We start from the raw sequence: 23146 nt of genomic DNA, 5'->3' as shown, positions 1-23146 counted from the left end.
CAGGGATCAAGGAAAGACAGTTGTATTAAATTGTATTTATTGCAATGCAAGAGGCTCAATAGGTAAGGCGGGTAAACACAATACATGGATAGATGCGAGCGACTGGGTTATTATAGCCATTACATTAACCTGGCTAATGGAGGGATAGCGCTGGCAGCTTAATGTTCCAGGGTACAGTTGCCACAGATGAGATAGATGTGGGGTAAAAGAGGAGAAGGAGTTGCTTTATTGATTAAGGAGACCAAGATACCCCATCTAAGATTCTTCCATTTAATCACGTATGGCCCATATCACTTTAAACCTCTCCTATTCATGTGCCTGTCCAAATGTATTTTAAATGGTGTTTTGGTATTGTCTCAACCTTTCCTCTAACAGCTGATTCCTACACCCACCACCCTCTGTCCCCCCTCATGTTCCTGTAAAATATTTCTCTTTTCACCTTAAACCTACACTCTCTAGTGCTCCATTCCCATACCCTGAGAAAAAGACTGTGTGCAGGTGTCAACTGCTCTACATCGGTGAGACCAAGCGCAGGTTTGGCGATTGTTTCGCCCAACACTTCCGCTCAGTTCGCATTAACTAACCTGATCTCCCGGTGGCTCAGCACTTCAACTCCCCCTCCCATTCCGAATCTAACCTTTCTGTCCTGGGCCTTCTCCATGGCCAGAGTGAGTCCCACCACAAATTGGAGGAGCAGCATCTCATATTTCGCTTGGTTAATTTACACCCCAGCAGTATGAACATTGACTTCTCCAATTTCAGGTAGTCCTTGCTTTCTCCCTCCATCCCCTCCCCTTCCCAGCTCTCTCTCCACCTCTTCCTTTCTTCTTCATCCCCCACTCCCACATCAGTCTGAAGAAGGGTCTCGACCCGAAATGTCACCTATTCCTTCGCTCCATAGATGTGGCCTCACCCGCTGAGTTTCACAGGCATTTTTGTCTACCTTCGATTTTTCCCGCATCTGCAGTTCTTTCTTAAACAGTGTGCATTAATCCAATCTGTTTCCCCTCGTGATTTTATACAGTTCTACAAAATCACCCCTCAGCCTCCGGTGCTCCAATGAATTAAATCCTAGCCAGCCCGAGCACACCATATAACTTTTGCCTCGAGTCCTGGCAATATCCTCGTAAATCTTCACTGCAATCTTTCTATCTTAATGGCACATGTATAGCAGGGTGGCCAAAACGGAACACCACATTCCATATGCAGCCTCACCAAAGACTTGTACAACTGTAACAAAATGCCACTTAAGGGGATCTATGTGCTTGTACTCCTAGATCCCTCTGCTCTACAACTCTCCCAGGGCCCTACTGTTCATTGTGAAGGTCCTGGCGTAGTTTGACTTCCCAAAATCAACATGTCACACTTATCTGAATTAGACTCCATTAGCCATTCCTCAGCCCACTTGCCCAGCTGATCAAGATCCTGCTGTAATTCTTGACAACCATCTTCACTATCTACAATACCACCTATTTTAGTGTCATCTGCAAACTTACTAATCATGCCTTGTATACTCACATCCAAATCATTAATACAAACCACAAACAGCAATAGGCCCCGGGGTATGCCACTAGTCACAAGCCTCCAGTCCGAAAAACAACCTTCCGCCACCACCCTCTGCTTCCCAACATGATCCCAAATTCCATATCCAATTAGCTAGCTCTCCCTGGATCTCTGACTATGACTTGAATTGTGCAAAGTAGTCCACAATAAATACAGCCTCAACAATATTGATGAAATTGGTGCGTATGGATACGTAAGAGCAAACTACATAGAGGGATCTGTTTTGTAACACACGGAATGTGGATGATAAACCTGAGGTAAATCAGACTGAAGGAGAGTCTCGACCCGAAACATCATCCATTCCTTCTATCCAGAGATCCTGTCGGTCCCGCTGAGTTACTCCTGCTTTTTGTGTCCATCTTCAAATGACGTCACGCGCTCCAGACGGCTGTGCGGACACATGATGGCGCGTGCGACCGTCGAGCGTCAGTCACTACCGGCTTGTCGCGTAAATGACGGCCCAAGTGGGACAGGTCCTATGACACCAATGTTTATTTTAACCACATCGCACATACCTATGTGGATGTTGATATTGATTTCCCAGCACCACACCAGTGTTACATGGGTGTAAGTAATATTGTGGTAGCTAACAAGATTCCTGAGTTCTAACATCTGTTTCTTCTTCTTTAGGTGGTAAGAGCTGCTGAAGAAGCTGCAACAGCCCTGGCCACATCTATCAACCCTGAGCAATGCATTAAAGTACTTAGTCCTATTATCCAAACTGCAGAATGCCCCATCAACCTTGCAGCCATCAAAATGCAAACCAGGATCATCGAGAGAGTCCATAAAGAGACTCTAAACCAGTTATTACCTGAAATTATTCCCGGGTTGTTAATGGTATGTAACAACATTGATTTTAAATACAAATCATTTATCCATAGAATTAAAATCCCCATAAAACAGGTATTGTTGAAAAGTTGAATGGTAGGCAAATAATTGGCTTCTTAATATCATTAATGTAAAGGATTTAGATTATATATTGACTGAATCTTAAATGGGGTTTGGATGATTTGAATAATATGTTGGATAGATCGAACATATGTGGGGCACAGTGGTGCAGCGATAGAGTTGTGCAGCTGGTAGAGTTGCTGCCAGAGACCCATGTTGATCCTGACTATGGGTGCTGTCTGTATAGATTTTGTATGTTCTCCCCCTGACCTGCTCTGGTTTTCTCCGGGAGCTCCTTTTTTTTCCCCACTCTCCAAAGACGTACAGGTTTGTAGCCTAACTGGATTGGTAAAACATGTAAATTGTCTGTAGTGTGTGTAGGATAGTGTTAGTGTGCAGGGATCACTGGTCGGCGTGGACACGGTGGGCTGAAACGCCTGTTTACGCACTGTATCTCAAAATTAAGCTAAACTGAACTGCTGCCTTACAGCTCCAGAGACCCAGGTTTGGTCCTGACCTCTTGTACTGTCTACATGGAGTTTGCATGTTTTGCCTGTGACTGAGTGAATTTCCTTCGGGCGCTCTGGTTTCTTACTGGATATCCCAAAGACATGCTGGTTTGCAGGTTAATCAGCCTGTATATGCCCCTAGTGTGTGGGGAGTGGATGCCAAAGTGGGATAACATAGAACTATATGAATAGGTGATCAGTAGTCGGTGTAGACTGGGTATGCTGAAGCGCCTGTTTCCATGATGTATCTTTCAATATAGTCTAATTTCATTCTCTCAGGTTTAAGAGCTTAGATTATTTCTAAACTGTATTTTGTTTATTGAACTACTAATTATGTAATATCTGTGGCCCTAAACTATTCAGTCCTTTCCCAAGGGAAGTAGCATCCTAGGCATTTTACCTGGGACTGGCAGAAGTTTGCACACCACAGTTAAAAGTTCTCTCAGGATCCTTTATTGCTAACCCACATCAAAGGCCATCCATCTCCCTCCATCCACACTGCCTTTCGATAAAAAATCATGGCAGATCTTTTACCGATCACAACTTTCATCTACCAATCCCACATCTCCAGATGTCGTTGCCATCCATAAACTATCAACCTCCAACTTCAATAGATTCAGTCACTCAGCCTCCACTGCCCTCTTCAATAGAGAATTCCAAAGGCTCACTTCCATCTGGGTGATAACATTTCTTCTCAACTCTGTCTTCGAAGTTTGAACTCATGGTTGTAGGCACTGTGACCAGAGACGTGTTCCCTTCATCTACCTAGTCCAACCCCAGAAGAATTTTTCATGGCAGTATAGATTCAGTCTGAATATATGAATATTGATTTCTCTAACTTGAAGTAACCCTTGCTTTCCCTCTCTCTGTCCCTCCCCCACCCTAGTTCTCCAACTAGTTTTCCTGTCCTCTTGATTAATTTACCGATTGTATGCATCATTGTCATCTTCCCCTCAGCAAACAATGAACCATTCTATATTTCCTTGATCATGTCTGCTTTTAATCTGTCATTTTCTCATCTTTCCCTTCCATATCTCTAGTGTTCCTCTCCCCTGACTCTCAGCCTGAAGAAGGGTCCCCACCCAAAACGTCAACCATTCCTTCTCTCCAGAGGTGCTGCCTGCCTCACTAAGTTACTCCAGCAGTTTGTGTCAAACTGCTTGATACCATAGTCATGGAGTCATACAGCGTGGAAACAGGCTCTTCGACCCAACATACCCACGCCGACCAACAGCTACACGTCCCACCTGCCTGCCTCGATTTCCCAACACTGGGCATGAGACTGTGTGTCTAGCCGATCTATTCCTCTCATAATTTTATACACCTCTATAAGATCACCCTCATCCTCCTGCGCTCCAAGGAATAGAATCCCAGCCTTCCCAACCTCTCTCGATAGCTCAAACCCTCATCCTGGCAACATTCTCATGATGCAGCTTCACCAACATCTTATATAACTGCAACATGACCCCCCCCCCAACTTCTATACTCAATGCTCTGATGAACGCCATTGTGACAAAAGCCTTTTTGACCACCTTATCTACCTGCGACTCCACCTTCAAGGAACCATGTACCTGCACTCCTAGATCCCTCTTCTTTACAATACTCCCCAGAGCCCTACCATTCTCTGTGTAGGTCTCTGCTCTAGATGTCAGCAGATCTATATCGGTGAGACCAAGCGGAGGTTGGGCGATCGTTTCGCCGAACACCTCCGCTCGGTCTGCAATAACCAACCTGACCTCCCGGTGGCTCAGCACTTCAACTCCCCCTCCCACTCCGTATCCGACCTCTCTGTCTTGGGTCTCCTCCATGGCCAGAGCGAGCAACACCGGAAATTGGAGGAACAGCACCTCATATTCTGCTTGGGGAGTCTGCATCCTGGGGGCATGAACATTGAATTCTCCCAATTTTGTTAGTCCTTGCTGTCTCCTCCCCTTCCTCAGCCCTCCTGCTGTCTCCTCCCATTCCCCAGCCTTCGGGCTCCTCCTCCTTTTTCCTTTCTTCTCCCCGCCCCCCACCCCCCATCAGTCTGAAGAAGGGTTTCGGCCCGAAATGTTGCCTATTTCCTTCGCTCCATGGATGCTGCTGCACCCGCTGAGTTTCTCCAGCTTTTTTGTGTACCTTCGATTTTCCAGCATCTGCAGTTCCTTCTTAAAAACTCTGTGTAGGTCTTGTCTATGTTAGACTCCCAAAAATCCAACACCTCACATTTCTCTGTATTAAATTCTATCAACTATTCCTCAGCCCACCTGGCCAACCGATTAAGATTCTGCTGCAATTTACGATATCCATCTTCACTATCTGCAATACCACCCACTTTTGTATCATCTTGCTAATCTTGCCATGTGCGTTCTCATCCAAATCATTGATATAGATGACAAGCAGTAATGGTCCCAGCACCAAACCCTGAGGCAAACGGCTAGTCACAGGCCTCCTGTCCAAGAAGCAACCTTCCACCATTACCCTTTGCTTCCTTCCATGAAGCCAATTTTTTATCCATTCAGCTATCTCTCCATGGATCCCATATATTCTAACTTTCCAGAGCAGCCTATCAAGCGGAGCATTGTCAAATGCTCTTCTGAAATCTATACATACAACATCTGCAGCTCTGCCTTCATCAACCTTTTTGATCACATCTTCAAAAAACTCAATCAAATTTGTGAAGCATGACCTCCCATGTACAAAACCATGATGACTTCCTTTCCAGCCCTTGTCCATCCTAATGCCTGTATATCCCATCCCTCAGAATACTCTCTAGTAACTTTCCAACTACAGATGTTAAGCTCACCGGCCTATAGTTCCCAGCACTTTCCCTGCAGCCCTTCTTGAATAGAGGCACAACATTTGCCACCCTCCAGTCTCCTGTATTTAATGACAATTCATAAATTTCAGCCAGCGTTTCTGCAATTATTGCAATCTCTAATTTCCCACAATGTCCTTGGATATATCTGATGCGCCTGGGAGATTTGTCTATCTGTACCTGTACCTGAACAGGTGTTGCTCAATGTACCCCTCAAAGAGGCAGGCGTAACTGGGGCCCATAGGAGTGCCCATGGTTACACCTAGGATTTGTAGGAAGTGGTTGCATTACATATATTTATCTGCCTATTGGCTCATTTGCTCAAGAACCTGTTGTAATCGCAGATAATCCTTTTCACAGGCCATAAAACCACCAGTGCCAGCTACATTCACATCCTAATTGTTAATATATACAATGAACAACTGTGGATGGACCCAGCACTAATCCATGTGGTGCATCACTTTTTACGGGCCTCCAGGCTAAAAGATAACCCAATCTTTCGGCACTTTATGTCTGGCCATCAATAATACAATATATCTGCCAGCATCTTCCTGTGCGATTTTTTTTCCCCAGCTTCCCGTAACATCCTAGGATAAACTTCACCAGGTCCCAGGGATTTATCTACCTTAATGCGTTTTCAGACTACTGCAATGTAGGCTCTCTTCATGATATCACCATTAACTTACCCAAATTTCCACATCCATGTCTTTCTCTAATTTAAGGTTATTTTAAACAAATACCTAAACAGTGGATAGTTGTGTACAGTCCTTATGTTAGCAGTGTAGATAGCATGGATAGGGTGGGCATTATATTCTGAAGCTCAGCCACAGTATGCCCTGACTAAAATGACAGGTCATTGCTGTAAAAGTCTTTAGAAAGAGATTTATGAAATCTACAAAAATACAAGTTATTTTAAATAAAGTTAGTTAAAATACTTCAAAATTAATAAGTAATTAACAACATTAAAATGGAGATGCCTTAACATGTTACCTCAGGTTTGGTGAAAGAATTAAAAAGACTGGGGTCATTTTTCTTATGTCAGGCCTTTCCTGTTATAAAGCTGAGGAGCATCCAGAATCTATGCTTAGAGAATTACTGCGCTGCTGCTGGGCTAGTGGAAAACTGACAATCAGATATAGTGTCATTGGACCGTCGAGCGTCTCAGACTTACACACTTGACTGCATATGTGCACAAGTCCAATGCTTCCTGACCCATCAAGCAGGGGCGGAAATCGCTATCAAAAGATGGGGGGGGGGGGGGGACACACACACACGCAATTTCTTGGCGTGTGCGCGCACACACACACACACACACACACACACACACACACACACACACACACACACACACACACACAGACGCACACACACAGACAGACAGACAGACACACACACGCACACGCACACACACACACACACACAGACACACACAGACACACACAGACACGGCTTTGGCTTCGGTCGTGGGCCCTGTGGACGGTAACATTGGGAGCTGACCTGGTTGGTGACCGACTCCGAACTCCACAATTGTAGCTTCGTCCGCCCCGAATCGTGGGGCTTCAATCGGCCTGTTCGCGAGGCCTGTCATCGCCCGGCGCAGCTTAAAACCGATTCAAGCTCCGCTCTATGATCTTTGCTCCACTAAGACGTCTCCCTCCTCCAATCACCGCGCTCTATCCTCAGTCCCAACCCCCTACTTCCGCTTCTGACCGACACCTTCCTCCAATCATCACGCTGAATCTTTACGTCCCGCCACTCCCCTCCCCCCCACACTGCCTGCTGACTGACGTATCTCTCGTCCAATCGGCGCCCTCCCTCGATCATCAGTCCCACCCCCACTGTCTCGCGGAAAGCGGAGATTATTAATAGATTTTTTTTTCACCAAATTTCAAAATCCAAATTACAAAAAATGGGGGGGATTGTCTCCCACCTCTCAAAACATGGGGAGTACGTGTGTCCCCTGTCCCCCCCCCCCCCCTGGATTTCCGCCCGTGCCATCAAGAGTGGAAAGTCGGTGGTTCCCTTCTGAACCACTGGTTAATCCATCAGTTCAATTTCTACTCGTGTTCTGCATTTCTGAAAAGTGTGCCTTAAATATTTGCAAGCAAATAATAAGAAAATATGGAATATGTAGTTTAGTTTAGTTTTAGAGATACAGCGCGGAAACGGGCCCTTCGACCCATTGAGTCCGCGCCGAGCAGCGATCCCCGCACACTTACACTATCGTACACACATACAGCGCGGAAACGGGCCCTTCGACCCATTGAGTCCGCGCCGAGCAGCGATCCCCGCACACTTACACTATCGTACACACTTTACACTTATACAAAGCCAATTAACCTATAAACCTGTATGCCTTTGGAGTGTGGGTGGAAACGAAAGATCTCGGAGAAATCCCACACGGTCATGGGGAGAACGTACAAGCACCGTACAGACTGCACCCAGAGTTGGGATTGAACCTGGGTCTCTGGCATTGCAAGCACTGTAAAGGCGTTGTCCCACTGCGGTGACCTAATCCGCAAATTCAGAAGAGTTTTCCTCGACTCGTACTTGCAGCCTGGTCGACACGAGGTCCTAGGAGGTCTTTGTAACTCTTCTTCATGCTCGAGAGTACCCGTGTACTCAAGGCCTCAGCTAGTTCGCGGCGTATTTTTCAACATGTTGAAAAATGCCCATGAGTAAATAATGGTCGCCATGGAAAAAATCGATACTTTTTTTACTCGTAGGTTTAGTCGAGGTAGGTGGTAGTAGGTCGGCATGTTAGTCGTAGGTAATCAAGGGTAATCAAAGGTAATCGAAGGTAGTCGTAGATAGTCTTCATCATAGTTGAAGGGTGGTCGGAGGAGGTCGTCTTCACTCTCCACTATTCGGTGTCCAATTTTCCCGAAGCTAGTCGTAGCTAGTCTTCAACATAGTCAAAGGAGGTCGAAGGAGGTCTCCTACATAGTCGAAGGAGGTCTTCTAAACTCACCAATTAGGTCACCGCAGTGGGACAGCCCCTTAAGGCAGCAGCTTTACCGCTGCACCACCATGCCGCCCTATAGTACTGAAATGTTCCTAAACAATTCATTTTGAGATATCAATGTAACTCATAATGTAATTTTTGCAGGGTTATGACAACACGGAGAGCAGTGTTCGTAAAGCAAGTGTGTTTTGCCTCGTAGCCATTTATTCAGTTATTGGTGAAGATCTTAAACCCCATCTTGGCCAACTCACGGGCAGCAAGGTAAACTAAATGTATCATATTTTTATACATTTGCATCATACACTATGACTATACATGTTGTTAGTAATTGTTTTTTTGTACTCAGTTGGTATGCCAGCACAGTAGTCCATTAATATTTACATACTTTTCTTCAAAATTATGTTAATCTCTTTCAGGCTAATAGCTGTTGCAGCAGTTTAGTTTATTGTCACGTGAACCGAGTGAAAAGCTTTTGTTCCGTGCTAGACAGTCAGTGGAAAGACAATACATGATTACAATCGAGCCGTTTATAGTGTATAGATATAAGGGAATAACATTTAGTGCAAGGTAAAGTCAGCAAAGTCCGATCAAGGATAGTCCGAGGGTCACCAATGAGGTAGATAATGGTTCAGGACTGCTCAAAACAGCAGGACAATGGTATCAAATGTTTAATTACTGAGTTTATCACCAACTTCATTAACTTCATAACAGAGATTTGCATGGGGGGAATTTGGAAAGATTACAATTAGCAGTACACTAGTACCATGCAAGTTGCTGGAGCTGTAAGTGACAGATCTCGAGGTTTAGGTGGACTTCGTCCAAGGCTCTTCCCAGACTTCGGGGAAGGTTCCAGTCGATCTGAAAATAGCAAACATAACTCGATTAATCAAAAATGGAGGAAATCACAAAGCAGGAAACTACAGCCCTCGTGCTTCATTTGTTGAAGAGAAAATGACAGCATCTGCTATGAAACATGTAACAGCAGATAATCAGGGAATGTAAACATGTTGTTGTGAACGGGTAATAACATTTGACCAATTCTTTGGAGTTATTAAAGAGGTAGCATGCGCTGTGGTTAAAGCTGTGTGTACAAAACACCCCCTGGGTTATGTAAGGATTCCAGTCTGCGATATGATTTCTCCATGACAGAAATATCTCTTTACATTGTAATCCACATTACATAATTGTTATAGTTTAAGAAAGAACTGCAGATGCTGGAAAAATCGAAGGTAGACAAAAATGCTGGAGAAACTCAGCGGGTGAGGCAGCATCTATGGAGCGAAGGAATAGGTGACATTTTGGGTCGAGACCCATCTTCGGTTTGTTATAGTTCATTCATTTCATTATATATGTACCCTAACACAACCATAATTTGACTGAAATGTTAATTATTTCTCTTTTTACTGATGTTGTCTGACGTTTTGCTTGTTTCCAGCATTTTCTGTCTAACATCTGGTACTCATGATTGGTTTGTTAGATAAAGTATATTACAATGAGCTGTATTTTTGTTTAAACAATTCATATTCACATATTCTGGTGCAAAATTTTGGACAATATTTGAAACACAAAAATGCATTGGGATATTTGAAATAGGCAAACATAGCAAAGACCAATCCTCCAAACTCCTAACTTCATATCCCTGCTATGTGTTTTAAATATTAGACCAATTCAGAAGGTGTCATAGTATTGTTATAGTTATAGTAGAAGAGGATTCCAATATTCCTAATACTCCTTTAAATGTGAAGGGATTAGGAATGGTGGAATTTTTAAACTTCATTCAAGAGGGCTTCTTGTGGCAACATATCATTAGTCCTATTAAAGATCAGACAGTGCTATATCTAATGTATGAAACCAAGCTAGAGGTATGAATATTGATTTATCTAACTTCAAATAACCCTTGCATCCCCCCTCTCTCCATCCCTCCCCCACCCAAGTCACACCAGCTTCAAAGTCGTCTTGTTGAGTCTTATTGTCTGTAACTCGTTTTCACCTTGGCCACAGCTAACAATGGCCTGTATCATCGTTACTTATTTTCATATCTTTCATTAATTTGTTCTATATCTCTGTAACATCACCATCTTTATATCTCGTTTCCCTTTCCCCTGACTCTCTGTCTGAAGAAGGGTGTCAACCCGAAATGTCGCCTATTCCTTTTCTCCAGAGATGCTGTCTGACCCGCTGAGTTACTCCAGCTTTTTGTGTCTATCTAGTAGTTGAAGTGTCCGCGCTCGAGCATTTTGGAGATAGGAACCACCATTCTGTAATGTTCTAGGTAATTATAGAAAGCAAATTATGAATTATCCTTCTAAATTATTTTAAGGATAGTATGGAAATTACGGTTCCGAATTGGCAGAAGACCAATTTCAACATTATTAGACAGGACAAGGCAAACATACTAGGAGAAGCTACTTGCAGGTAAATCTACTTCCAACAAATTGGAGTCTTTTATAAGTAAAATAGCGCGAGAAGAGGGCCCATCTTCCAACAACGCAAGAACTGCAAGTTCATGGAACCTCAATGTCAAGGGATATTAAGGGTTTGGTTAAGGAAAAAAAGGGGTTTAGGCTTAGATTTATTATTGTCCCATGTACTGAAGTACAGAGAAAAGCTTTGTTTTGCATGCTATCCAGACAGATCAGATATACCAGACACAGTTGTAAGCAAATTAAACTCAAGTACTAAAGATAGAGCAAAGGGGAAGATACAGAGTGCAGAATATTTTTTCTCAGAAATGTAACGCATTAGTTCCATTGATGACGTTCAATGTTCTCAATGAGTAGCGGTGAATTGGACAGTACCTTAGCTTATGGAAGGACGGTTCAGAAGCCGGATAACAGAGGGGCAGAAACTGTTCCTGAGTCTGGTGGTGCGCAATTTCAAACATCTGGCCCTTCTGCCAAACTGGAGCATGGAGAAGAACAAATTTGATTATGCAGGCTGCTTTCCCGAGGCAGCATGAACTGTAAATGGAGTCAATGCTAAGACATCCGTTCTGTGTGATGGATTGGACTACATTTACAACTTCTTGCATTTTCTTGCTGTCTTGGGCAGAACTGTTCCCAAACCAAGTTGTGTTGCAACCCGACTGTATGCTTTCTATGGTGCATCCGTATAGTTTGTAAAAGTCACTGGAGACATTCTGAATTTCTTCAGTCTCCTCAGGAAGTAGAGACATAGTGTGACAAGGTGTGCCTTATTGTGCCGCATCAATGTGGTCGGTCCGTAACAGATCATTGGTAATATTAACGGCAAGGAACTTGAAGCTTTCAACTATTTCCACTTCCACATCATTGATGCTGATTGGGGCATGTATTCTTTGCATGCTGAAGTCAACATCTAGCTCCTTCACCTTGCTAATGTTGTTTCCGGATCTATGTTGCCTGACTATCCGTATCTATCTAATGTTGTTCCTCGACAAGTCCTACAGCAAGATTGTTACACCTAAGGTACTGGAAGAGAGAAGGTGGGAGACAGTGAGAAAGGGAGGGAAGCATGGAATGCCAACGTCCCCGGGTGTTGTACCTCTTGTGAACAGGTTCACCCATTTAGAAGCTGTCGGGACAGAAGATGTGTTTACACTGAGCGGCGGACTGGCTTGCGATGCGAATAGGGCTGTTGAGCCAAAACCAAAAAGGCCTAAGGCAGGCAACGCCATTGTAGTGGGAGACTCCATTGTGAGAGGTACGGACAGGGGTTTCTGCGGCAACAGACGGGATGCGAGGATGGTGTGCTGCCTTCCTGGTGCCAGGATCCAGGATGTCACGAACAGAGTGCAGAAAATCCTCAAGGGCGAAGGTGAACAGCCAGAAGTGGTAGTGCATGTCGGCACAAACGATGTCGGAAAGAAGGGGATGAATATTCTGCAGCGTGACTTTAGAGAGCTCGGAAAAATGCTGAAAAGCAGGACCTACAGGGTTGTTATCTCCAGTTTGCTTCCAGTTCCTCGTGCTGGCGAGAGCAGGAACAGGGAGATATGGGACCTGAACGTGTGGCTGAGGAACTGGTGCATGGGGCAGGGATTTAGATTCTTAGATCACTGGGATCTGTTTTGGGGTAAGGGGGAACTGTACAAAAGGGACGGATTGCATCTTAACAGGTGTGGGACCAGCATTCTGGCAGGCAGGTTTGCCACTGCTACACGGGTGGTTTTAAACTGAATAAGGTGGGTGGGGTGTCGAATGGGATAGTGGAGGATGGAGTTAAAGGGAAAGGGTTTCTTAAATGTGTGAGCGTAGAGACAGAGGGGTGTAAAATGAGGGTAGAAGCAATAGGTAGCAAGGTGAAAAGTAAAAGTGGCAGGCCGGCAAATCCAGGGCAAAAATCAAAATGGGCCATTTTTCAGCATAATAGTATAAGGGGTAAGAGTGTTGTAAAAACAAGCCTGAAGGCTTTGTGTCTCAATGCAAGGAGCATTCGTAATAAGGTGGATGAGTTGAATGTGCAGATAGCTATTAATGACTATGATATAGTTGGGATCACGGAGACATGGCTCCAGGGTGACCAAGGCTGGGAGCTGAACATCCAGGGATATTCAATATTCAGGAGGGATAGACAGAAAGGGAAAGGAGGTGGGGTAGCGTTGCTGGTTAGAGAGCAGATTAACGCAATAGAAAGGAAGGACATTAGCTTTGAGGATGTGGAATCGATATGGGTAGAGCTGCGAAACACTAAGGGGCAGAAAACGCTAGTGGGAGTTGTGTACAGGCCACCTAACAGTAGTAGTGGAGTTGGGGATGGCATCAAACAGGAAATTAGAAATGCGTGCAACAAAGGTAAAACAGTTATAAGGGTGACTTCAATCTACATATAGATTGGGTGAATCAAATTGGCAAGGGTACTGAGGAAGAGGATTTCTTGGAATGTATGCGAGATAGTTTTCTAAACCAACATGTAGAGGAACCAACGAGAGAGCAGGCTATTCTAGACTGGGTATTGAGTAATGAGGAAGGGTTAGTTAGCAGTCTTGTTGTGCGTGGCCATTTGGGCAAGAGTGACCATAATATGGTTGAGTTCTTCATTAGGATGGAGAGTGACATCGTTAATTCAGAAACAAGGGTCCTGAACTTAAAGAAAGGTAACTTTGAGGGTATGAGACGTGAATTGGCCAAGATAGACTGGCAATTGATTTTTAATGGGTTGACGGTGGATATGCAATGGAAGGCATTTAAAGACTGCATGGATGAACTACAACAATTGTTCATCCCAGTTTTGCAAAAAAATAAATCAGGGAAGGTAGTGCATCCGTGGATAACAAGGGAAATCAGGGATAGTATCAAAACAAAAGATGAAGCGTACAAATTAGCCAGAAAAAGCAGCCTTCCAGAGGACTGGGAGAAATTCAGAGACCAGCAGAGGAGGACAAAGGGCTTAATTAGGAAAGGGAAAATAGATTATGAAAGAAAACTGGCAGGGAACAAAAACTGACTGCAAAAGCTTTTATAGATATGTGAAGAGAAAAAGATTAGTTAAAACAAATGTAGGTCCCTTGCAGTCAGAAACGGGTGGATTAATCATGGGGAACAAGGACATGGCAGACCAATTGAATAACTACTTTGGTTCTGTCTTCACTAAGGAAGACATAAATAATCTGCCGGAAATAGCAGGGGACCGGGGGTCAAATGAGATGGAGGAACTGAGTGAAATCCAGGTTAGCCGGGAAGTGGTGTTAGGTAAATTGAATGGATTAAAGGCCGATAAATCCCCAGGGCCAGATAGGCTGCATCCCAGAGTACTTAAGGAAGTAGCCCCAGAAATAGTGGATGCATTAGTGATAATTTTTCAAAACTCTTTAGATTCTGGAGTAGTTCCTGAGGATTGGAGGGTAGCTAATGTAACACCACTTTTTAAAAAGGGAGGGAGAGAGAAAACGGGGAATTACAGACCAGTTAGTCTAACGTCGGTAGTGGGGAAATTGCTAGAATCAGTTATTAAAGATGGGATAGCAGCACATTTGGAAAGTGGTGAAATCATTGAACAAAGTCAGCATGGATTTATGAAGGGTAAATCATGTCTGACGAATCTTATAGAATTTTTCGAGGATGTAACTAGTAGAGTGGATAAGGGAGAACCAGTGGATGTGTTATATCTGGACTTTCAGAAGGCTTTCGACAAGGTCCCACATAAGAGATTAGTATACAAACTTAAAGCACACAGTATTGGGGGTTCAGTATTGATGTGGATAGAGAACTGGCTGGCAGACAGGAAGCAAAGAGTAGGAGTAAACGGGTCCTTTTCACAATGGCAGGCAGTGACTAGTGGGGTGCCGCAATGCTCAGTTCTGGGACCCCAGCTATTTACGATATATATTAATGATTTGGACGAGGGAATTGAATGCAACATCTCCAAGTTTGCGGATGACAACGAAGCTGGGGGGCAGTGTTAGCTGTGAGGAGGATGCTAGGAGGCTGCAAGGTGACTTGGATAGGCTGGGTGAGTGGGCAAATGCATGGCAGATGCAGTATAATGTGGATAAATGTGAGGTCATCCACTTTGGTGGCAAAAACAGGAAAGTAGATTATTATCTGAATGGTGGCCGATTAGGAAAGGGGGAGATGCAACGAGACCTGGGTGTCATGATACACCAGTCATTAAAAGTAGGCATGCAGGTGCAGCAGGCAGTGAAGAAGGCGAATGATATGTTAGAATTCATAGCAAAAGGATTTGAGTATAGGAGCAGGGAGGTTCTACTGCAGTTGTACAGGGTCTTGGTGAGACCACATTGCGTACAGTTTTGGTCTCCTAATCTGAGGAAAGACATTCTTGCCATAGAGGGAGTACAGAGAAGGTTCACCAGACTGATTCCTGGGATGTCAGGACTTTCATATGAAGAAAGACTGGATAGACTCGGTTTGTACTCGCTAGAATTTAGAAGATTGAGGGGGGATCTTATAGAAACTTACAAAATTCTTAAGGGGTTGGACAGGCTAGATGCAGGAAGATTGTTCCCGATGTTGGGGAAGTCCAGAACAAGGGGTCACAGTTTAAGGATAAGAGGGAAATCTTTTAGGACCGAGATGAGGAAAACATTTTTCACACAGAGAGTGGTGAATCTCTGGAATTCTCTCCCGCAGAAGGTAGTTGAGGCCAGTTCATTGGCTATATTTAAGAGGGAGTTAGATGTGGCCCTTGTGGCTAAAGGGATCAGGGGGTATGGAGTGAAGGCAGGTACAGGATACTGAGTTGGATGATCAGCCATGATCATATTGAATGGCGGTGCAGGCTCGAAGGGCCGAATGGCCTACTCCTGCACCTATTTTCTATGTTTCTATGTTTCTAATACTCTCTCCCTAGTCTGGGTCAGTAAACCACTGAGTTGAACACTGGAGTCCTAACCCTTCTTTATTTGTATGCAACACCGCGGGGCCAGCCTCGGATCCACTCACTCGAACCCTCAGCAGCCTTGCGTAAACAGAACAGGAGGAAATATCACCCTTATATACCCCTATATAGTGGCGGGAAAACTAACGGCATGAATCTACAAACCAATCACGGCACTTATTCATTACACAGAAACATATTCAGAGAGGTAACCCCTCTGAGACCAATCACAAATACCTACAGAAACAAAGTAGAAACATAAAACTCCCCTAACCAATCACAAACACGGGACAAGCATCAGTGTATTGAAACATAACAAAAACCTCTTTTTGTAATTCTTCGTGATTCGGCCACAGAGCTGCCGTCTGCAAACTTGTGGATGGAATTAGAGCCTAATTTGGCTGTACAGTTGTAAGTGTATAGGGAGTACAACAGGGGACTGAGAATGCTTCCTTGTGAGCATTGGTGCAGAGAATTATCATGGAGGCTGTGTTGTCACCTAACCTCACTGATTGAGGTCTTGAGGATCCATTGGCAGAGAGAGCTGATTCCTAGGCTCTGGAGTTTGGAGATCAGGGTGGATAGGATTAAGGTGTTGAAGGCTGAGCTATAGTCGATCAGTAGTAGTCTAATGTAGGAGTCTAGCGTAGATGCAGCTGTGGGATAGGTGTAATTGTGGTGTAGGTGTAGCGTACTGAAAACAGAAGAGGTCCTTCATGAGTATGGACAGTGTAGGAGGGTACTTAAAAACATATTTAAAAGGGTAAAAGCGGCCATGAAATATCATTGGCGGATTGGATTGAGTAAAATCCAGTTATTTTGTGTATATTAATGGACGTTCAGGAACAAAGGGGCAATCTGTGCGAGGAACCGCAAAAAGATGAAATCTTAAATTAATGCTTCCTTTTCATATTCACTACAAGGAAAAATACAGTATCTTAACATTTTAACGAGTGAGATCATGTCATAATTGATCAAAGCAGAATTAGGCCATTCATTCATTGCTGATCTATCTCTCCCTCCTAACCCCATCTGCCTTCTCCCCATAACCCTTGATACCCGTACTAATCAAGAATCTATATATCTCTGCCTTAAAAATATCCATTGACTTGGCCTCCACAACCTTCTGTGGCAAAGAATTTCACAGATTCACCACCCTCTGACTAAAGAAATTCCTCCTCATCTTCTTCCCAAAGGAACATCATTTAATTCTGAGGCTATGACCTCTGGTCCTAGACTCTTCCACGAGTGGAAACATCCTCTCCACATCCACTCTATCCAAGCCTTTCCCTATTCAGTAAGTTTATTGGCAAAATAATGATAGTCTAGAGCATATTATCATTCAAAAAAAGGAAGTATTGGCTATTTAGTAGACAAAAGGATGGATGAAACCGCAGGGCCAGGTGAGACGTATCCTGGAATGCTATAGGAAGCAAGGTAGAGATTGCTTGTGCCTTTTTTTTACATTTTTGCATTGCCATCTGGTGAAATGCCACACGATTAAAAGACAACAGATGTAGTTTCTTTATTCATGGAAGGTAGCAGGAATAAGCCTGGAATTACAAGTATATAAATCTTACTTCATTGGTAGAGTCATAGTCATACTGCACGGAAATCAGCCCTTTGGCCCTTCTTGTCTATGCCGACCAAGATGCCCCATCTGAGATAGACCCATTTGCCTGTGTTTGACCCATACCCCTTTAAACCCTTCCTATCCATGTACCTGTCCGAATATCTTTTAAATGTTGTTGTTGCACCTGTCAAAACTACTTCCTATGGCAGCTCGCTCCATATATTCACCATTCATTGTATGAAAACGTAGCCACTCAGGTTTCCATTAAATCATTCTCCTCTCACATTCATTCTATGCCCCCTATTTCATGATTTTCCAACTGGGAAAAAGATGCTCTGTATTTATCCTATCTAGTTTAGTTTAATTTAGAGATACACAATGGAAACAGACCCTTCAGCCCACTAAGTCCTACGCCGACAATCGATCACCCGTTCCCACTGGTTCTATGTAATTCCACTGTCACATCTACCCCCTACACATTAAGGGTAATTTACAGCAACCAATTAACCTACCAACACACAAGTGGTCACATGGAGAGCGTGCAAACTCCACACAGACAGCACCCGAGGGCGGGATCGAACCTGGGTCTCTAGCACATTGATCCAGCAGCTTTACTGCTGCGCCACTGTGCTGCCCACCTATTCGCATAATTTTATACATCTCGATAAGATCTCCCTCAGCCTCCTGCTCACAAAGAATAAAGTCTTAGCCTGCCTAACCTCTTCCAGTATCTCAGGCTCTTGAACCCGGGCAACATCCTCGTAAATCCTCTCTGCACTCTTTCCAGCTTAATACCAAATTTCCTGTAACAGTGTGACCAAACTTGAACATAACACACGAAGTGCGGCCTCATCAACATCTTGTAGAATGTTTTGTGTAGAAAAGTTATTGGAAAATATTTTGTGGGATAGGATCAAAGGCAGAAATTGATGAAGCAGTCAGGGTTGCGCAGGTGGGAGATCCTGTCTGATGCATATTTGAGTGAGTTTTTCAAAGGTGTAACTAATTTACAAAATGGGTAATAGGAAACAATTGTGAAGGGTGTTTTTATGATAAGAAGCCTATGATCAGGGATTGGTTCTGGGACTGAAACATCTCCAGAGATGCTGCCTGATCCGCTGAGTTCCTCCAGCACTTTATATTTTACTCACGGTTCCAGCACCTGCCATTCCTTTTGTCTCCAAAAAGATATTGATCAATTGGTAAATCAAGCAGATGATGGGCAGGTGGAATTTAATCCAGATAAGTGTGAAGTGATGTATTTTGGGAGATCAAATAAAGGTGGAATATACACTGTGAAGAGAGCCAGGGCATTCCAAGTAGGAACTGAGGAACGGGGGGATCTTGGTGCACAAATTCAAAGGTCCCTCAATATGGCCACATGAACATTGGATGCTAAAGAAGGCATATGAGATGCTGCTCTGAATTAGCAGAGCATGGAATATAAGAGCAGTAAAGTTAGGGGTTAGCTTTATAACACTGGTGAAGTCACACCTGGAATGTTGTGTAGTTATAGTTCACAGAGTAGAAAAGTTCTGGAGAAGCTGCAGAGGATGTTCACCAAGATATTTTCTGGGATGGCGTGGCTCAGTTGTATGGAGATACCCAAAGGTAAGTTGGGTTTTTTTGGAACAGAGAAGGCCAAGTGGGAACCTGACAGAGGTATACAAAATTCCGAGGGTCATAGATAGAGTAGATAATAGTAAACATTTCCCCATACAGAGGAGTCTGTAACCAGAAAGCATAGAATCAAGGTAAGGAAGCAATATAATTAAATGATTTTTTTCATCGAGAGGGTAGTTGGAGTTAGAGTTTGGAACTGGCTGAGAGGTGGTTGAAGCAAAAATTCTCACAACATTTAAGAACTATTTGGATGAGCACTTGAATGGCTAAAGCCTGGAACACAGAGTGAAGAAGATTAAACGTTATTGCCTTCCATCACAGTGAGGGATATGGGGAGTGTTTATGTAGCAATGTCATAAAATAACTTTTATGTAGCAATGTTACAACATTTTGAGATTTTAAAAATCAAGTCTGCAATTTATCTCATCAGATAAAGCATAAAAAGAACTTTAATTTGACACCTAATTCACTTTCATATCTTCAGTATTAAAAAAGGTATGGCCATTTTCATACTCGGAAATTAGCATCTTGTTCCCTATTGCTTTTCCAATGACTTAACTCAAAAGCTGTGATCAAGGACAGTCAAAAGCCCGTAACGTTCTTAAAAATTAAGAGAACTGAAAGAAATGTTCAGTAATTATAGATTGAAGCATTCTGAAACAAATATTAAACAATCTTACTTGGATGACCTGAAATTAAAGCATATAATTAGTTAGTTACCCAATTGTAGCTAATTACAAAATTCAATTACGAGATCTAAACATCTATCCATTTCTTAAGAAAAGATTAACATAGCCTTAGTGTCCAAGTAACATTCACACAAGAATTCACAATGTAACATGATTTTAAAATCTTATTGTCATGGATTTGTAGGCCAAATGGAAGGAATTTAGTGTTTAATTCCCGTAAATTAATGGCCATTTAAATAATCTTGCGAGTGGGTTTTTGAGGAACGCGATCGATTGGAACGTTGCGGTTGCTGTGAATTTAAACCCCATATCGGCAGGAAAAATACTGCCGGTTCGTATGGGTCCTAAATCACCGTTACGCAACGTAAAATGTGAATTAAAGGCATCTTAAGAAGCACTTTTATACATAAAATAAACGGCTTTCCTTTACCTGTCCCGTACGTGAAATCCGTCCCCGTTGTCGGCGTTGACGGCTTTAGAAACTGATTTTTAAATTACTCCAGCGCTGAACTTGTTGGGCGATTAAAAAAAAAAATTCACAGAACGGCCATCGGAACAATTCTTCAGCAAAAGCTTGCACTCCGAGAAAATATATCCAGGACAGGTAGGAGAAAAAACTCATTTTAACCCCGCCCCCCCCCTCAAAGGCGCCAAAGTCGCGCACACGATCAGTGGCAGAACTGCAGCGCCGCTGAAGGTAAGTTTTGTAACATACCTATTTTATGTAGTTGTGTGTCATGTTGCTTTTTTTAGTATGACTGTATGGTAAATCGAGTTTCACTGTACCTTAATTGGTACATGTGACAATAAACAGATCTTTGAACCTTTGAGTGCTGGTGAATGGGACTAATGTTGATGATACTTGATAGTTGGCATGAACCAAAGGCCCTGTTTCAATGCTGTATCACTCCATGACTTTATTGTTGAATTGAAGTTCTAACTTACCATCCGAACATCCTTAATTTCATAATTTCTTAAACTAGATGCATAGAGTCAGAGCTATACAGCACAGACACAGACCCTTCGGCCCAACTTGTTTGTGGCAACCAAATTGTCTAACTGAGCTGCAACCTTGTTTAAAATCAAGTTTATTGAAAAAGTAACCTTTATTTGTTTTGTGTTTCAGATGAAATTGTTGAACTTGTACATTAAACGTGCACAAACTGGTTCCAGCACAAGTGGTTCGGCATCAGACCTCACTAGTCAGAGCTAGAGTTTAGCAGCTGCTTTAAAATAGGTCTTCTGGGGAAGGAAGAACTAGCTCTTGTGTGGAACTTGATTCATCACGACTGGAACAGCAATGACTTCCCTCAGTCTGCATGTGACTGTTGCACCAACATTTTTTCCAGATTTGAGGAGACAGTACTAGCCAGTCCAGATAACACTCAAACCTTCTCACCCAAGATCTCTGCGTCTTATAACTGAAGTTTACCAGTATTACTGTCATATAAATGAAATGCTAATTATGATTAAAAAGGAATGCATTCAGCTTCAGAAAAGTTTTTTTTTGCTTCTATCCAGCAGCTTTATTGTTTCCATTTGCAGCATAATTTGCTTCTGGTTAGATTTCACTAATAATCACTGAAGCAGAAGCCTCCAGTAAACCAAACGGAACCAGATTGAAGCAGAAACAAACTGCCTTGTTTCGAGTATATGCTGTCATAACAAAGCTTTAGGGATTGTAACTTTGTTTCATGCAGAGCCAGGATCTAGTATGATCTGGTTTTGTGTGTAACTTACCTTTTCACCAATTAGCTCTGCTGTTACTTCAACACAAGTAATGCAAACTATACAGAAGGAAGGTGGAAGAGTTGAGCATTCCTGAAAAGCAACTACCCAACTAGATGAGTTTTTTTCTCAGCAGTAAGATAAAGTGTCTATGTGTTCCCAAATGGATATGAACCACACATGCCATCACACCTTCTTCAAGCAGGGTGCATCGGAATGGAGTGCTCTCCACAAGCACACTCAGTACGTAACATTTATATCTAGTATGTATTTCTTGTTCTCATAAAATGCAGGTGTTCTTCAGGTAGAAATGCTGTTGAGGGCTTTGCCTCAGCAGTAACTTTAAGTAAATAGACACCAATAACAGTGATAGTTGTTACTGGACTGCTTGTCTGTATTGACTGCATTTGGATTTTCCAGGAATCTCACATGCAGTACGAAAGTCAAACGATTTTGATAGTGTCCATTGTGGAAAGCAAGTATGACTGATAAATAGAAAAACGGCAGCAGTTTACATTAGTATTTTCTCTACCTCCTGTAGCAAATACCTGCTAAGTTCCACTTTTTAAGAAAAAACAAACAAAATTTTAAAAATATGAAAATACTAAAATACAAAAAAAATGCTATTAATTGGTAGCTAATTTGAGTCATAAATCTCCTTCAAGTGACTAACATTGTCAGACAATACTGGAACGTAATTTGTTGCCAGCTGTTCAAAGATGATGATGCTCATGGAGCTGGATGTGTAAAGCTGCAGAGAATGCACCAAGTGAAATGAAATCTAACCAAAAAAGCAAAACATGAATCTGATGGTTGTTTTGCTGCTGTTAGAAAAATTGCTCTTTTTTGTTTTACGGAAAATTTATATAAATTTATTTAAAGATTTTAAGGGAACCGTTTATCTGTCATCACAGTTTTTAAGCCCCTGCATCAAGAATATAGTGGTACGTGAATGTTTATTTGGACAACACTATTATTTGATGTATTTATAGTTATGTGCTTACAAATGTGCATACACTGGCAATAAACTGTATATATCATCAATATCTCATTTATGTGACTATTGTCTTGTACAACTGTAACAGGATATCCCACTTCTATATTCAATATCCTGACTGATGAAGGCTAATGTACCAAAAGCCTTCTTAACCACTCTATCCACCTGTGTTGGCACTTTCAGCAAAACTGTGTGCCTGTACTCCCAGCTCATTCGGCACTACCACACTTTATCTAATCTGCCAAAGCTCCTTTGTCCTCTCGATGCCCTCCTGATTTCCTCTGTAAGTATGCTCCGCAGCTCCCTAAACCCCTCCAGGGATACACCTGATACTACCTGATTCCTGACCTAGGACTCCTTTTTCCTGACCACACTGTCATGTTCTCATGCCATCCAGGCTTCCTTACTCCAAACTGCCTTGCCCTTCATTTTAACGGGAACAAGCCTTCAGGTGGGATACTGTCCTGTCCTCCTGTCAGCAGGCCCCAGTTGTGCCA

The 23146-nt window shown here is 42.9% G+C and overlaps 1 protein-coding gene across 27 annotated transcripts in view; it reads left to right on the top strand.

Moving 5' to 3' along the window:
• The window catches only part of clasp2 (cytoplasmic linker associated protein 2), a 348555-nt gene extending 325859 nt beyond the window's left edge, over positions 1 to 22696 (top strand). For 26 of the 27 annotated variants that reach the window (XM_033020019.1, XM_033020014.1, XM_033020023.1 and 23 more), the window contains 3 exons: positions 2194 to 2400; positions 8867 to 8983; positions 21051 to 22696. In XM_033020019.1, coding sequence (XP_032875910.1) covers positions 2194 to 2400; positions 8867 to 8983; positions 21051 to 21137 — 411 coding nt within the window. In that variant the 3' untranslated portion in view covers positions 21138 to 22696. The remainder of the gene's footprint in view (positions 1 to 2193; positions 2401 to 8866; positions 8984 to 21050) is intronic. The other variant, XM_033020017.1, reaches the window with a different exon arrangement.
• The last annotated feature ends 450 nt before the right edge of the window (positions 22697 to 23146 follow it).

The sequence above is a fragment of the Amblyraja radiata genome, chromosome 4, assembly GCF_010909765.2.
Source record: "Amblyraja radiata isolate CabotCenter1 chromosome 4, sAmbRad1.1.pri, whole genome shotgun sequence".
Taxonomy (NCBI): Eukaryota; Metazoa; Chordata; class Chondrichthyes; order Rajiformes; family Rajidae; genus Amblyraja; species Amblyraja radiata.
This window is presented reverse-complemented; position numbering and strand designations above follow the sequence as displayed.